General features: G+C 36.0%; 1 protein-coding gene across 3 annotated transcripts in view; it reads right to left on the bottom strand.

Moving 5' to 3' along the window:
• The window catches only part of cxxc5a (CXXC finger protein 5a), a 44,365-nt gene that overhangs the window by 14,289 nt on the left and 11,831 nt on the right, over window positions 1-18,245 (bottom strand). For all 3 annotated transcript variants that reach the window (XM_007254092.4, XM_007254091.4, XM_022676100.2), the window contains exon 2: window positions 16,100-17,175. In XM_007254092.4, coding sequence (XP_007254154.2) covers window positions 16,100-16,942 — 843 coding nt within the window. In that variant the 5' untranslated portion in view covers window positions 16,943-17,175. The remainder of the gene's footprint in view (window positions 1-16,099; window positions 17,176-18,245) is intronic.

The following is an 18,245-nucleotide window of genomic DNA, read 5'->3' as shown; positions in this document are numbered from 1 at the left end:
AGAGTTCTGAAGAATCTGGCCACACACCAGTCAATAAACTGAGAAAGCTAGCTGCTCAACAGCCAATCAAAAAACACTGTCAGCACTGTCGTATCCGGGTAAAATGTACATGATCCGGCCAATAACTTTCCAAAGAAGTCTGAAGACTCATTTGATAAATAACCTAAAGTACCTGACACAAATTAGTACTTGTGTTATAAAAATAATGAGTGCTAATGTTGGGGAATGGGCTCCTTGCACTCACGGCTCTGACGCATTTCCGTTTTCAAATAATACGGCTCGGACGTTTCCGGTTGTATTGTTTACATTCGCCTGTATAGGCAAAACGTACATTTTTTACTAGCGAGAGGTCAAAATGAGTATCCAGCGTGAAGTTTTCAAGCCGTTTTAAGCACTGCTGTGTTCCTTTTTGCACGGCGTCGACTAAGTTTTATGGAAGCTTTAGGCTTTCATAGCTTCCCTGCTCAGAGTGATTTAATAAACAGCGGCTAATGAACATCAGTCGGCACCACTTTACCATTTCGCTGTATGAAAGGTCTGTAGCAAACATTTAATACCAGACTACCTGGTTAAACCAAAAACGTCAGAAGCTTGGAAACGACTGGCAAAGCATGCAGTGCCACTGCTTGGAATAATTGGAATATGGAATAATTAACGTGACAGCACCCAGGCTCCACGTGTTTGGGATAGGAGATCAGCTAAAGGTACTTGCCTGAATGATCCACCACCTAGCATTTTTATTATAGTTAGATATTATTATTATTATTATTATAGCTGGCATTAGTATTATTATTATAGCTAGATATTATTATTATCATTATTATAGCTAGCATTATTATTATTATAGCTAGCATTTTTATTATTATAGCTAGCATTATTATTATTATAGCTGGCATTTTTATTATTATAATTATAGCTAGATATTATTATTATTATTATTATAGCTGGCATTTTTATTATTATTATAGCTAGATACTATTATCATTATTATTATTATAGCTAGCATTATTATTATTATTATAGCTAGCATTTGTATTCTTATTTTTTACTATTATTATAGCTAGCATTATTATTATTATTATTATTATAGCTAGATATTATTTTTACTATTATTATTATTGCTAGATATTATTATTTTTATTATTATTATTATTATTATTATTATTATTATAGCTAGATATTATTTTCATTATTATTATTATTATTATTATTATTATTATTATTATAGCTAGCATTTGTATAATTATTTTTATAATGATCATTATAGTTAGAATTATTATTATTACTAGCATTTTATTAGACTTCCATTTGATAACAGAAGAAACTAACAACTATCAGTAATGCACCTAGCAAGCTAGTTAGCTATACTAGCTAATGCTGAGTTGTGTGGGCTAACGTAAAATATAAGAAAAAAATCTTCGTAGTTGTGTAGGTATGAAGATGCATATAGTTTAAAGCCTTTCTCTAGCTTTCTAGTGGTAGGCTTTACTGGTCTCCTCGACGTTGAGGTTAATTTTTAGAAGCTCTTGTAAACACCAGCTGAAAATACTGCCATAGCGAGTGTATTAGAAAATCCAAACAGGAAACGCTCGAGCAGCACTGATGAGAATGCGGAAGTAGTTGTGCAAAGAGCGCATATGGTCTCCAGCTAATAATGGTAATTATCAGTTTGACCAGAGTCTCTGAGCTTGTCACAACACCAATTAACCCTGTTAGCATTGTAGCTATTTACTTATTTAGTACTGTATGTAGTAGCGCTATGCTAATGCTAGCTAACACAGCTAAGCTGCAGGTAAAAGCTAGTCTTAGTGTTTATTTCTTATCTTATGAGAAAGACTCTTCAAATGCACATTTTTAAGTAAGGAACTGAAAGAACTTCATAAGTCATATACTGTGTTGTGCACCTTGTGTCACCAATGCACTTTAAAGTGATTAGTCAGCCCATGTGCGTTCAAGCATTTTAAAGGAGGGGCTTTTAATTTTAGGGAAGAAAATAGGGGGTGTTTTGCTTTTCTTTTTTTTTTCTTGTCAAAAGATCTACTCCCCAAGCATGGAGGTCTGTATAATATCCAAAAATGGTATTGTGTTTCCCACAAACACAGAAATATCAAGCATAACAAATTCATATAAGTTAACTAAGAGCTGAAGTGTAACTATAAAAATCTAAATTTAACTAAAATTTGAAAAAAAAATAAATAAATAAAAAAGGTAAAAAGGTTGAGATAAACGTCACATCTGGTAAACATGTGTATCATTCAAAATCTAAAGATTACCACTTGTAAACACCTATTTACACTTCGCTATTTGAGTTTAAGTTACACATTATATAAAAAGTATTTTAAATCCAGCTTTAACCTTAAAGCTTCAAACATAACATTTGAAAATAAAAATAAATTTTCAAGTGTGTTTTTTAAATTTTTTTTTATTCTAATCAAGATTTTTTTTTTTACTGAAAAATGTGAAGATAATAATCAGTAATTATACAGAATTGTGCGCCTTATAGCCTGAAAAATATGGTACATACTACAGGTTGTGCTACTAAAGAAAGACAGTAAGGAAAGACAGAGCTCTAAAGTCTCACGCATTGGGCGTGAGACACACGTACTTCAAGCAGTTCACATGCTCTCACATACCACACTTTGTATCTCACACATAGAAATGACTAGAACAAAACCCAACATGATGCACTGCTACTTTTTAACTGTGAACAAAGAGCAGCTTTTAATGGGAAATAATTACTCCAAAAAACTCCAGCGTTAATCTTAAAGCTTCAAACAAAAACTTTTGAAAATAAGATAACATTTTTAAGTGTGACTTTTTTTTAGTCTATTTTTACCTCTATTTTCAATTCTAATCAACAAAAATGTGGTGTTGTTTTTTTACTGAACAATATATAGATAATAATCCCCCATAAAAATAACAAAAATCAGTAAATATACAGACTTGTGCACCTTATAGCCTGAAAAATATGGTACATACAACAGGTTGTGCTACTTAAGAAAGACAGTAAGGAAAGACAGAGGTCTAAAGTCTCACGCACCACGCACTGGGGGTGAGAAACACGCATTTCAAGCAGTTCACAAGCTCATACAGCATACTTTGTATCTCTCACGCACAGAAATGACTAGAACAACACCAACCAAGGTGCACAGCAATTTTTTATGGGAAATAATTACTCCTAAAACACCAGCTTTAACCTTAAAGCTTCAAACATAACTTTTGAAAATAAAATTCATTTTTTAAGTCTGACATAAATTTTTTTTTACTCTCACGCACAGAAATGACTGGGACAACTCCCACCAAGGTGCATGGCTATTTTTTTAAACTGTGGACAGAGAGCAGCTTTAAATGCTCAAATTTTAAGCTTTAACCTAAACTTATAAAAAATAAAACTATATTTTCAAGTGTGACTTTTTCAAGAAGTCAATTTTCAATTATAATCAACAAAAATGTGTTTTTTTTTTTTTACTAAACAATATGAATATGAATATTTATGTGTATGTATTAATATGTATGTATATTTATGTATGTGTGTATATGTATAAGCATATGTATAGTTAGATATGTGAGTATGTGTATATATGTATGTTTGTTTATTTTATGTTTATTTTATTTTATTATTATTTTTTTTGTTTGTTTGTTTGTTTGTTTGTTTTTTTTTTTTTTTCTCTTTTCTTTTTCTTCTTCTTGTACCCCCTCCTGTACCTCACACTCAGATCCTTCCAACCCTGAACTCCCGCAACTATATCCACACAAAATATATATATATATATATATAAAAAAAAAAAAAAAAAAAAAAAAAAAAATAATAATAATAATAATAATAATAATAATAATAATAATAAATAAAATAAATAAATAAAAATAAAGTATTAATTGTCCTCCGAAGAGGGGGGGTGGTGGTTGGGCCAAAAAAAAAAAAAAAAAAAAAAAAAAAAAAAAAAAAAACAATATGAAGATAATATTCCCCCATAAATAAATCAGTAAATATACAGAATTCTGTGCTTTGTAGTCCGAAAAATGTGGAACATACAACAGGTTGAGCTACTACAGGACGACAGCAAGGAAAGACACGACAAAACCCACCGAGGTGCACGGCTATTTTTTAACTGTGGACGAAGAGCAGCTTTTAATGTGAAATAATTAATTTTAAAAAAACTCCAGCGTCAACCTTAAAGCTTCAAACATAACTTTTGAAAATAAAATTATATTTTCAAGTGTGACTTTTTTCAAGAAGTCAATTCAATTCTAATCAACAAAAATGTATTTTTTTTTTATTTTACTGAACAATGTAAATATAAGTACAAAAAAAGAAAAAAGTAAATATACAGAATTGCATTCGCAAACAAAGACTCGGTCCAGCCACAGCACGTTCCAACACCCTCAGTCTCATTAAACTGACCCACAGCACCTGAGCACTCATGCAGTGTCGGGGGGAGAGCGGTGTTTGGTAGCCAGACGTAGTGTTGGGTAAGTGTGTGTCCAGCTCTCTGACTGGTCCTTATTCTCCTGTGCTCCTCTTATTGCTGTTCAAACGGAGCGTTCCCAAAATAAATCCAGACATCTCCCGTCAGCGACGTGTGAGGTGGCGCTTTGCACATTACCCCCCCTCCTCTCTCTCTTTATGGCCCTCACTTAGGCAACAGCAATGCACTGTGAAACCTCCAGACCCTCCAACCCTGAAAATACTGCAGCACCACCGCTCTACACGCACTCTGTCTCTGTCCATCTCTCTCTCTCTCTCTCTCTCTCTCTCTCTCTATCTGTCTCTTATTCTCATACACTGTTATTTAAGGTGCTCATCTCTTACTTTACCATTTCATTCAATTCCTTTTCATCAGGAATTGATTCAATGCAGGATAAAAGCTTAAATTTAACCACTTTTATTTTAATACAATTCACAACTATAGGACGACAGGAAATATACACACATTTGTTGTATATAGCAAATATAGACATTAGCTACACTCCACTCATGTTCTACACACTAATACAATTAGATATATACTGTACACTGATCTTAATGGTGTATGTTTGGCAGGCTAGCATGCAAAATATCACTAAAATATACAGTTCTGGAAAAAAAATAATAAGAGACCACTTAAAAGTGATGAGTTTCTTTGATTTTACCAAATTAAAAAACCTCTAGAATGTAATCAAGAGGAAGACAGATGATCACAAGCCATCAAACCAAGCTGAACTGCTTGAACTTGCTTTTTGCACCAGGAGTAAAGGCATAAAGTTATCCAAAAGCAGTGTGTAAGACTGGTGGAGGAGAACAACATGCCAAGATGCATAAAAACCATGATTAAAAACCAACCAGGGTTATTCCACCAAATATTGATTTCTGAATTTCTAAAACTTTCTGAATATGAACTTGTTTTCTTTGCATTATTTGAGGTCTGAAAGCTCTGCATCTTTTTTGTTATTTAAGCCATTTCTCATTTTCTGCAAATAAATGCTCTAAATGACTATATTTTTATTTGGAATTTGGGAGAAATGTTGTCCGTAGTTTGTAAAATAAAACAACAAAGCAAAAGAGCAAAACAAAAACTGAAGTGGTCTCTTAATTTTTTCCAGAGCTGAATACTAACTCGAGTATCCCACAATGCAATTCCCACTGTCCAACCACACTTCACACATTTTGGACCCTATCTTATAGCAATCCATAGGCGAGGCGTCAAATGTAAAGCCTGATTTACAGTATATACAGTAGATATTTTATAGTATATACAGTATATTTACAGAAAAGCTAAAGACAACACGCACAAGCCAAACATTGTTGCACATACAGTATGAATGAAACATGTGAACACACATTCTTACACACAAACAAGAACAACAGCCTGTGTGTCTGCCAAGGGACTACAGTTGAACATTAGCCAAGCTGGCTAACTGGACCATGTACAGAAATGATTCATTCATGTGCATCGTCTCTGTAAAGCTAAAGGGAAGTAGAGTAACCCACACAGAACCACACTCACTCATCTGGTGTTGTGTCCCATTACTTTTGCCATGTTCCAAGGTCGCTTAAGAACCCTGTACTAAGCTGTGGGATATGTGTGTAGGGTCTCCTGCATTGAGTGTGGATCTACTTTCTGTGATTTCTTTGAGTCATTCGTCTTTTCACATAGACAATTCCCACAAATGCCACCGGTCACCATTATTACCACCAGAAATGCCAGTGTCCACCAGCCACAGTGGCTGGTAATGTGTTCTATGATATATTTCCTGTACACACATGACACTGTGGACACAACTTCGAAAATGGAATGTCCAATTACTTATGTACTGTATATGTTGCAGTTAAGACTGAATCAGTTTGTAAAATACTGGGAAAAATTAATCTCAACCTTCCCTATAAGCGAAACTAGCTTTTTAAAATGATTAACATTGTGCAAAACAATGTAACTCACGGTACAACATGTAAACTGACTCTACATTTGTATACATTTGTATCTACATATACTATCCCTTTGTATTTATCTTCATTTTGTATATATTTTTACCCCTTCTCTGGGGGTAGTTTGAAAATTGGGAGAAAAAAAATCTGAAGGTGACAATCCAAGATCAATGTTTTTACTGCTATCCCATGACTTTTGGTATTTCAGTATATATATAATATATATACTAGTGCATCTAAAAAAAAATAGAACATCATTGAAAAGTTACTTTTTTTAAGTAATTCAGTTCAAATTGTGAAGCTCATATATTATATAGATGTATTACACAGTGTGCCAAGTCCTGCTGGAAAATGAAATCCACATCTCTATAAAGGTTTTTAGCAGAGAGAAACATGAAGTGCTGTAAGATTTTTCAGGAAAACACTGCACTGACTTTGGACTTGATACTGTATAACACAGTGGACCAACACCAGCAGATGACATGTCTCTCCAAACCATCACTGATCATCAGTAAACTTTACATTTCATTTGAAAATGAAGGGAGCAGAGTCTGGAGGAAGAGTGGAGAGACACACAGTCCAAGCTGCTTGAGGTCTAGTGTAAAGTTTCCACAATTAGTGATTGAACTACTAATTGAATTACTGAAATAAAGTGACAATTTAATTGATTTTTTTTTAAAAAATTGAGATGCACATAATATATATGCTTTTTAATCAATTGGGAGTCAGCCAATCAAACTGCAAGGTTAGAACTAAGTGTGATATAAGTAATATAATTGTAATTATGGCATTTACCAGAAACCTTTATTCATATCCACACCTGGATGCCTAATGGCAATGTGAGTGTTCATTAGGGAGTAGATTAAAGCTCTGTTAATCTTATTTTTGGCTCCACTAGTGCCAATACATTTTCAACTTTCACAAACTTATCACCTTACTTTTTTAATCTTGAAAAAGAGCTCTTGACACAATTCTTTCATACTTATCTATTATTCATCCGTCTATGTGTCTCCCAATTACAGCAACAATAAAAAGAAGGCTGACTTGTTTGTCACTTTAACCAATCGAAATGTACTGCTATCTTTGCTATTATTATTTGTTGCCCGTTTGCCATGATTCTCCTCGTTCCTGCTAAAAGAACGATGTGAGAGTCTGTTAAGAGTCAGATGCTAAAACAGGCAGATTAGGCAGACAGAACAGCGCTGACACCGTGCTGAAGAAGAGAAAGGCATGATGGTGCATTCTCCTGCTTTGGTGTAGATCAGCATAAACAAATGTTTCCACCAGCAGCAAACTGAACTAGAATGTAAGAAAAATATTGCTATACTGGAGTATCACAATACTGTGAGTTACAAAACTCATGAAACTGTATTAATATGCTTCTGTGTTTATTTAAAGTTGTTGTTATACCCTGACTACTAGGTAGCAGTGTTGTACTCTGTGTTGTTCAGATCCCGCTTATTCTAAACACTCTAAGAAAAGTAAGTACAGATTTGTACTTAAAAGAGTACAAAGCTTGTCGCTGGAGCTGTACCTTATATTGAGGTACAAAAAAAGTACCTTTCAGTGAAAGTCCTTTTTTGTACCCATGGTTTTTGTGCCAGTAAAGATTATAAAGATTATAAACATTATCATCAACTAAATATGGCTCAAAAACTTGATGATCCAAAATTGTCTGGCTCTCAAATAAAAAAATGTGCAATTAAAATATATTGTTTATTAGTACAGTGATACAGAATACTGAATGTACCCTTTGGCTGGTTAAATGGTACAAGTTTGTACTTATTGCTGTTAGAAATTACTTTGTACCTCAGATGGAACAAATCTGACCCTGTAAAGACCAACATTGTACCTTTGAGGGTACAATTATGAAGAGTGTACCCTTGAGTACAAAAAAGTACTCATATCGTAACTCTGTTTTTTAGAGTGAAGGCAAAAATAGTTATTTTTTTTTTTTACTTTTTTTAACTCTATTTTACATAGAGGACAAGTTTATATACTACACTGAAATAAAAAACAGGAAAATGGTTCTTTTCTGGCAGCAGTGGTGGGGGGAGTGGTCCAAAGATTGCCAGAAATTAGCTTTTTTTTTGTTTTTACAATTTTTACCTATCATAAAACAAAGAGGTACTGTTAGAATAAAAATCCCAAGTGTAAATTAACAATCAGAAAAGCTATAAACTGCAGATGAAAATGTATAAAGGAGATACTCAGTATAAAATAAAGGGCAATAAGAGTCTTTTATGAACACAATGGGTTTTAACAGCAAAGATATGAAAAAAAAAACTCAACACTTCTACACAAAGAACAGGCTGTTTGGATATGGGCGCTCTAAAATAGAGATAACACACACTGACACGCCCCCTAAAACTTAGTTTTAGCTTAGTTTCCATCATAATGTTTACTTAAAGCTATGCAAAAAAATCCCTCTAGTGAACCTCATCAAAACGTCTCTTATATAAGCATTAAACAGGACGACAGCACTTAATAAAAATTAAAAAAAATAAATATATTACAGGAAAATACTGTAAAAGTGTAGTGGGGAAATATAGCAAAAAAAAAAAACAGATTTCTTTACAGTGTATGACAGTATTTCTAAAATTGATTTCCAAAAATTTGCTATTTTTAATTGGTCTGTAACAAGAATTACAATATTAACTTAGCTAGTTTGTTTCCATACAAATTAACTTTTAGCCAACATTATTTTAGCCAGCCATGAAATGACTCCTGCATTAATTATGCAACTCCATATATACAGAGTAAAAAAATATATCTATATAAGAAAACATGGTCAACACTAAACAACCTCTTACACCAGTAACATCATCAGCTCTCACACTCACAGATCATCAACACACCACTAACACAACCAGTATCACACCAGCAACCATCCTATTCATCCAGCACCTCTACCCGAATGTTTCTATGTTCCCTCTCTTTTTCATTCTTTATTTCCATATACAATACAAAACTTATTTGTTTCTCTATTATTTTTGTAGCTGTTCTGCTTTCTTTGCTGCTGTTCCTTAATATATGTTTTCTTTTTTTGCTATATTTTGTCTTTTTTCTTTTCCCACTTTTTTTATTCACTACCCCCTTACTTTGCTTATACTACTATCTTTCTTTTATATTCACAATGACCACATGAATTATAACTCTGCATAAACACCAATAAAGCTTAATAAAGTCCTCCAAAGAAGAGGGTGGTAGTGAGCAGAAAAAAAAGAAATGAAAATTAAAATAAATATATATTATTAAGTTTATTGACTTTTTAAACGACTGTATTTTTTATATTTCAGTATTATGCTCTTATATTATCATCATATCAGTGCCATTAAATGGTAAAAAAAGGACAATAATATAAAATTTATCGCAATTATTTCTGGGACAACATATCGTCCAAGCAAAAAACAAAATTTTGTGACAGGCCTAACTAAAATACAATGTATTTTCTTGTTTACAGTATCACTACAATATATCGACAATATATCTCAAAATATTGAATCATGATAACCCCTCCAATACACAGCTGCACCCACTGAACCACTGAACCGATATCCAGTACTCAACGTTTCTGGTAGTTTTAGCGCTTCAGTCGTTTGGTTTGCAACTGCAGCGATGCGTAGGTGGACTGTTCACACCTGTCAGGAAAATGAACCGAACTAAAAAAAAAAAAAAGTTAGTCTGCCACAAACCAGTTAGGTGTGAAAGAGCCCTTCCAGTGACTTACTGTATAACTGTGTGTGTGCATGAAGGCAGGATTTTTATTTCCAGAGAGCTCATCAAACGCAAATATCGCAAATATATTCTGTCGATAAACTGTATTTCTTTACACTTCATATAATAAAATACAGCATTTCACATCTAATATTTACACCAACCCACATAATCCCTCTCTGATTACGCAGGCTAAAAAATTCATCTTAAATAATCTCTGACAGACTCCAGCGGTATGGTTCAGGGCTCGCGCTGCAATTAGTATTTGTTTACCAAACTGCTGTTTGCATGCCAAACAATTATGCATCTTGTTAAAACATGCATGCTCAGCCTGCACACACAGTGTAGCGCTTAATAATGAAAATACTCCAACAGATGACACCTTCAATGAGCTGCGGGCAGACCTGAAATTACGGCAAGCGAATCCGCGCGGACACTGTACACCTGTTAGCAGCAGCGCCTCAGAGAAACGCTTAAAACACCGGGCTAAAACGCTTCCGTCACCTCTTTTGCAGATGCCTATCATTGTGCGCAAGTTTAATTACTGTAATGTTAGATGGCATTCAGCACCATTACACGCTGTGACCTTGTTTGACTCTGCTAGGCCTGGCTTTGTGAGCTCTCGCGCTGCTGCCTGGAGAAGCTTAGGAACAGAAAGTAGCTTGTCGTAGCTTTTAGAGAAGCTTGGGAAACAGAAAATGAATACTATATTGGAACAAAGTGTCTTCATGGTGCATCGATGCGTAATCATATCATTTCAGCCTAACTAATTAATCAGCTTTCACTCTATAAATTAATCATCTTTATTGTTCTGTTTTGTTTTTTGAAATCATCAAAAATGAATTTCTCAAATGAATATTCCTCATTGAGTGTGGCAGAGTGAAATCCACTCTGTGCGTTTTCATTACAATCCATTAGCCATTCTGCTTATTTAATATATTTAACATGAGCCTGTATCAGTGTATCCGAACCTCTCCAGGGAAATCCTGCGTTGTTTTATCAGTATCCTGCAGTACTGCTCTGCTCTTGACAGAAAAAAAACTCTCTTGACACTTGATTAAGATGCTGATGCATATTTATTTACCGCTACCTGTTTTTTTTTTGGAAGTAAACTTTGGAATTCTTTTTGATTTGAACTCAAAAAAGGCATCACCTCTAAAATAGCCTCACTGCCATCAGACAACTATTACTGAGCTGCAAAGAGAGAGAGAGAGATACAAGAAAAATACTCAATCAAAGTACTGTGATATTAATTTTTTTAATACTGTATCGATTCTCAAAAATCAAGTTACTGGTACATGTAAAGATAGGCAGCAGACAGTTGTTTAAGTGGGTTGCAATTAGTTTTTTCTGATGCTACTCTTTTGATTGGATAAAAAAAAACACTTTATTTATACTCAGATTTTTTTTATACTGATAGTTTTCCTACTCAAAATAATCTCACTCTCAATATCGTCTGGCTTACAGTATTTAAATACAGTATATATTGCTAAAATAATATCACAACATTTCATGGTAGTCCTGCGATAACGATACTCTTGGCCATATAACAAAACACTGAATTAAAAAAATATCTAAAAAACATTGATGAAAATGTAATTGTATTATTGCATACAATATGACATAGCACACTCCTAACTGAGATATAAAAAAATACAAGAATTTTATCAGATTTGTAACAGAAGTCAATGATCCAGAATGTCATGATACTAATAATAATGCACTCCAAATATCTCCATATATACAGGATTTAAGTAATATACTGCTACTAATGATACTGGACAGATATAATCTGTCTCTAATAGATATGTAATGGGAAATGAGAACAGTGTGATTTTTTCTTTTGCCAGAAACAGTAAAAAAGTAGTACCCTGATATGATAATTAGGGGTGGGTGATATGGTATGATATTTCAGAGTATAATATCGTTCACGATATTCAAAAATGTTGGCAATATTATTGCATACGATACAATATGGCACACCTCTAATCGCAATATATTGAATTGTAACTACTGTATTGTGATGAGAATCATATCGCAAGGTTCTTGTCAATATACAGTCAATACACTGATACACTAAAACTTTGCAACTCTGTTCAGTGTTCAGTCACTTCAGAACTGCAAATATCTATAACACACACACACACACACACCTATATACCTGAGATACACCTGATCTATAGGATGATACACAAATGGCCCAACAGGCACCAAAAAAAATAAAGAAAGCATTAGAAATTCTACATTAAGACTCTGACCACAAATAATCAATTCACGGCTGCACTCTCAGACACTGTACTGCACTATAGCCCCTTACTGTTACTAATATGTGCACTGAAAGGTAGAAATGCAGGTGGGAGCAACTCTTGCTTTTCAAACGCATTCATTAGACATATAAGTCATTACACCCATTTGATTTTCATTGAAAAGGCCATTGTAAGGCTGTAAAATGAGAGACTATTGGAATTTAGCAACATAAAACATACCAGCACATTTTAAACCATATAATAATGGAGATCATGAACAGACTGTAAACTGAGAAATCACAATAATTAGACGCTTACACTATATTCCCAAAAGTATCTGCTCATCTGCCCTGCTTTGTAAGGTGATATAAGGGTTGGATGGAGATACTTGACCATGGAAACCCATTCTATGAAGCTCTATGAAGTTCTACTCTTCTTGAGCCAATCTAAAGCCATAGAGAATTTGGAGGTCTGTAGTGATGTAGTGAATCTTCAGAAAGCTGGTGATCTCTGTGCACTATGCTCCTCAGAATCTGCTGACCCTGCTCTGTTATTTTACATGGTCTACCACTTAATGACTGGGACTAATACAGACACTGTATTATAATATCACTGACAGTTGGCTGTGGAACTTTTAGTTGTGAGGAAACTTCACGATTGAATAACACTGGAGTTCACTAAACTCCTGTGGGCGACCCATTCTTTCACTAATGTGTGTAGAAGCAGTTTGCACGCTGTTTGGGTTTATACAACTGTAGCCAACTAAGTGATTGGAACACCTGAAGCTAATGATTTGGATGGGTGTGCAAACACATTTGGCAATATACAGTAGTGTCTGTTGGGTCAAATGGGATATTGTGTGCCTTTTTGGTCTTGAAAAAAATCAGATTTAAATATACTGCTTAAGGGGGCACCGAGTGGTCCAGTGGGCTAAGCGCTGCCAGTCCTGTTTATGTAGCTTGCCATCAGCTGCCAGAGCCCTGAGAGAGCACAATTAGTTTTGCTCTCTTTGGGTGGGTAGATGGCGCTCTTTCCCCACATCACTCTTATAAGTGATGTCGCTCAGCACAAGGCGTCTGTGAGCTGATGTATCAGAACCGAGTCGCCACGCTTTTCTTCCGAGTGCGCTGTAATGCTACTCGTAATCTAATAAATGTAAATAAAATTATATATAAATACACTGTTTTAAACAGTGCAACTTGATGTACTTGTATTCACACATATACTGTTACCCCTCCTCATTAAATTGTACTTACATTTTTAGCTCATTCATTTTTTCTATCATTGTCTGATCATTTCTTTAGTTCTGTCCAGTTAAAATTAACCCCTTCTGCTCTGTGACTTTTATTATAGTTCTGGTGAGTTTAAGAGGTTGATGTGTAAAGGATTTAACTGTACATTCAGTTTTAGCCCAAGAAACAACAATTGTGGAAAAGAAATAACAAAAAAAACACCATACAGTTGGCAGTATATTTTAAAAAGAGTGAAATGCTGAGGCCTGTGTTTGTTGCTATATCAGTAAGAAACCTGCACCAATGGACAATTGTTTAAAATCATTATTTAGTGTTAATATTACATTCTTATCTTCTTAGTTCTAGAAAAGAAGCTACGCTTGTAGCAATATATTGATTACTTTTTTTTTTACAATTTTTTTTTAACTATTTTTTTTTGCATTAGAAAACAAAACTGCCTGTATCTGAAGAACTATTGATTTTCTTTATATATCAGCATTACACTTGTACTATACATAATAAACATTATAATATCATAGACTTTAACATGATCATAAGAACACAATGTCACAAAGAGATGCCACAAAGCTTTCTGTTTTATCAGTCTTTTTACCATTGAATAGAATGGTTAATTCGCTGATCCTTTATTTGTGTGGCTGTACTGTATATAAAAACATAAAATATAAAACCTCATAAATCAATGTGATTTACCTGAAATTCTAATGAGAGTTTACTGGCATTTAGCTGAAAATGATGCTGGGACAATTAACATAGAATGCTGATTATGAACGCAGGCCCAGCTTTCCCATCTGTGCATCATCATGTAAGCAACATCCTGAGACACACTTCCCCAAATAATAATCTGTGTTAGGGATGCTGTAGCTTTATAGCTTTTATAGCATTTAATATTTCGTTTAATCTTTCCCCTGTTTTATTAATCTGTTCTAATGTAATTAGAAGATCTTCTGACCTATTTCTGTTGTTTTATTTTCAAACTGTGTCAAAAACAGTATCATAAAGTAAAGAATGTAAACTAATTGTTATGTCATGAAAAAAACTTTGCAACAGGACCTTTATATTGATGTTATTAGGGACTATTAGTGAAATTCAGGACATGAGCTTTGGGTTGAGAGTGCAAAATCAGACATACTAGGTAACTATAAAAACCTGTTATTAATATTATGAAGAAGATCTGCAGATTCTGGGGATATGATCACACTACAAATTACACACAGGTGACAGGTGACTTATTTTCATTTTAAACTAAATCTTTTCAGCAGATAAGAAGGTAATACAACTGATGGGAGCACAAACACATGCTCCTTATCTACTTACAAAATAAAAAAATGTGACTGACAGAGTTAATCTGCACTTCTGGTGAAATCACTCAATTCAAGGGGTTAAATATGGAACATATATACACATATATATACATATTCCAGTTTTGAATATGACAAATACATTCACACTAACTAAGATGACCTCAGAAGTTTAGAGGGCCATTAAGTCACATGGGCATGTGAGGGTAAGAGAGAGAGGGAGAGAGAGAGAGAGAGAGAGGACGACTGTGACACCTGGTCCTCCAGATGATGGCCCTATGGCCAGATGGACTATGTCATACACAACTACACACAACTACACTCGGGCCACTCTTACTACTACAAACTTACTCCATACCTAGTAAAAGCATTTATATATATACATAGTATACATAGTATTCATCATCCTTTTTGTACATATTTACCAGCATATTTTCAACTCACAAATTCACACATTCTCGCATGTACTGTACATCTTAAGGAAGCCCCATTCAAGAAAGCTTTCTGGCTACCAAATAACAGTAGCTAAACGGAAGGGCTCTAGCGAAAGGCTCTGCAGCACGCACCGTCAGTATGGCTGGCTGTGTGGAGAGTGACGGGATGGCACTGTGGGGGGCAGATTAGAGCAGACCCCATGGTGCATGTCTGCCCATCCACCCCATCCCCCCGCCCCTGCTGTTGCCACCTGTCACCCCAAAGCCCCATCAACCCCCTCTTTAACCCCATCAATCTGGACCTCCAGGAAAGCAATTGGGCTCTCTGAACAGCGCTGTTATGGCCAACCCCAACCACGTTAAGCCCTGCTTCTAAAAACAGACACTGCTCTTTCTGCAGGAGCATCGTTTAGACCGAACGGCATTCATTCACGTTCTCATTATCGCTCAAGTCACAATTTTTGCTCAGATCTGAATTTTGACCCTCGATTCACACTTATATATTTGTATGTGACCCATTTTTGTTGTCAGTGTCAACAGCTTGGCCTGCAAAGACTCATGCACTTACACTGAAGGCACTGGTAAGCTTGTATGCAAGTGAAGGGATGTTTTTCAGTAATGTGAACTTACTGAAGAACTTATTAAGAAGTTTCAAACTAAGATTAATCCCGATCTCCCCAAGGCCACTAGCTTAGAGAGGGCATCTTTTAACCCTTTTTTAAACTTCATGCTCTTGTTGGCATCTTACCTCCAGTGCCGCAGAGGGTTTCTTCTTGAGTTCCTCACATTTGCGGAACTTGCAGATCTGGTGACCCGTCTTGCGGTTGCGGCAGCTGCTGCACTGCTCGCAGTTAATCCTGCGCCGACAGGGCGGGCACATGCCGCAGCGTTTCCTCTTCTTCTTCCCGGAGCTAATGGCAGAGGCCAGCTCGCTCTGCACCGGGTACTCAGCCAGCCCAGCCATGTGCAGCGCGCTATCGGCCAGGAACACTCCGGCCGGTGTCATGATGAAGAGGCCTGGGTTGAAGGGGAAGCCACCACCTACACCGTACGGGAAGTCTGTGTGGCCTCCCACGGCGTCGGCCACCGACACACCCTCAAGGTCACCTGCCCCTGCATCTGCCCCAACACCTCCCACTCCCACACCCATTCCCCCTGGCAACAGCATGTGCTCCATGCCTGCCCGCTTCAGCAGCGCGGCGGCCTGGGCAAAGTGGAGCAGGCCGTTTTGTCCCTCGAGCACCTGCTCCAGGGTCCGGTCAAGTTTTGCCGGCACCAGTGCCGAAGCCGTGGACGGCTGCTGCTGTTGCTGTTGTTGCTGCTGCTGTTGGCCAGTCTGGGCCTTGGTGGCCTGGTTGTTTTTGGTCTGCCCGTTGTGGCTCAGTCCGTTGGCGGTCTGCGGGCAAGCGGCAATGTACTGTGAAAGTGTGCGAGACCTTTTCAGACTTTTGCTGAGCGGCTCGCTGATGATGCCGCTGCGGTTGCGCCGCTCGATGACAGGGCTATCCTCCCTGCAGCTGCGCTGGTCCCGCTCCTTGTCCTTATCCTGGGCCTCGGGTGTCCGGCTGCCCTCTGGCCGTCCACCAGACATGGTCCAGCCCCGGGGTGTGTGCGTGGGTAAGGGGGGCGGGGTTGGGGAGGGGATGGGGGATTGGCAGGGAGAGGAGCCAGGCAGCACTCCGAGTTTACTCAGTTACCAGGTGAGGGTGGAGCCACCTCTCCGACCCACAGACCGGCCAGCCAATGGCAGGCAGGACTCCGGCGCCCTTGACCTGGCTCTAGACTTCAGGACTCATCCACATCTTCGTTCTGGCAACCTGTAAACTACCACACAAAAAAAGAGGGAAGAAGGGAAAAGAGATGTTGAAGATGCTCAGATCCAGACTTTTCAAGAAAATGTATCCTTCAGGACAGAGATAGCAGCTAGCTATATTAATTCAGTTAAATGTATTGAATGTTAATAGAGTTTTACTTAGCTTTTAGTTTCACTTTAACTTTTACTAAAGCATGAACAAAACTGGTCAGACTAAACAAGCCAAAACTAAAGTAACCAAACTCAAAATTACTTTATAATTTAGTGTGCCATACATACATGTTAAAATGAACAAATACTAGCATGAACTAACACCCAATCGATTTATGCTTCATTACCTTATTTTACAACTGTCAGGGCACCAAAAACTAGTAAAGTCGTGTAACTTTAATTCAAGTAAAAGTATAATTTATTATGGTAATTAGTATTAATATATAAGTTTATAAGTAATAATATATTTAGAAGTGATGTGTGAGTAAATGTTATCAATATAATTGTTAATATATTTAAGCTACAACAATAACTGCATTTTTGTGAATTAAGTTAAGTATTAAGTATTTTTTCATTTTCACAATAGTACCTAAGGTCAGCTCAAGATCGTACATCTTAATATATACAGTAGAAGCTCCTAGAGGGAATCTCAGCAGATATGCCTGTGTTTGTCAAGAAACCTGTAAAAAAATATAAGCATATAAAAGCTTACTGTACAGTTAAATAGAGCTGTTTGCACTTCTTGGTTTAAACGTTTGTTTCATATTGGTTTCATTGAAGTGTGACTGTACATAATAAATGTAAAATAAACAACAGTTATCATTAATTATGCTGTTTATTATGATCTGTTATTTTGGCACATCTACAAGTTGAAAAATATTAATAAATCCTGTTTTCATGTAAAATCGTTTAATTTGAAATTGCTCTAATTTGAAGGATATCGAGATTTTTTTTTCTTTTAAAATATTGCCCTGGTCATTTAAGTCCTCTCCCCATAGTGCTCTCTGATTGAACTACTTATGAACTGGACTAATAGTTGTCATGGAGATGTACACATATCTGCCATTAATCATTTAACCAAATAGCCGGC

Source organism: Astyanax mexicanus, chromosome 17, assembly GCF_023375975.1.
Source record: "Astyanax mexicanus isolate ESR-SI-001 chromosome 17, AstMex3_surface, whole genome shotgun sequence".
In the NCBI taxonomy this organism is placed as follows: domain Eukaryota; kingdom Metazoa; phylum Chordata; class Actinopteri; order Characiformes; family Acestrorhamphidae; genus Astyanax; species Astyanax mexicanus.
The sequence above is the reverse complement of the archived record's forward strand: the minus strand, read 5'-3'. Positions and strand labels throughout refer to the sequence as shown.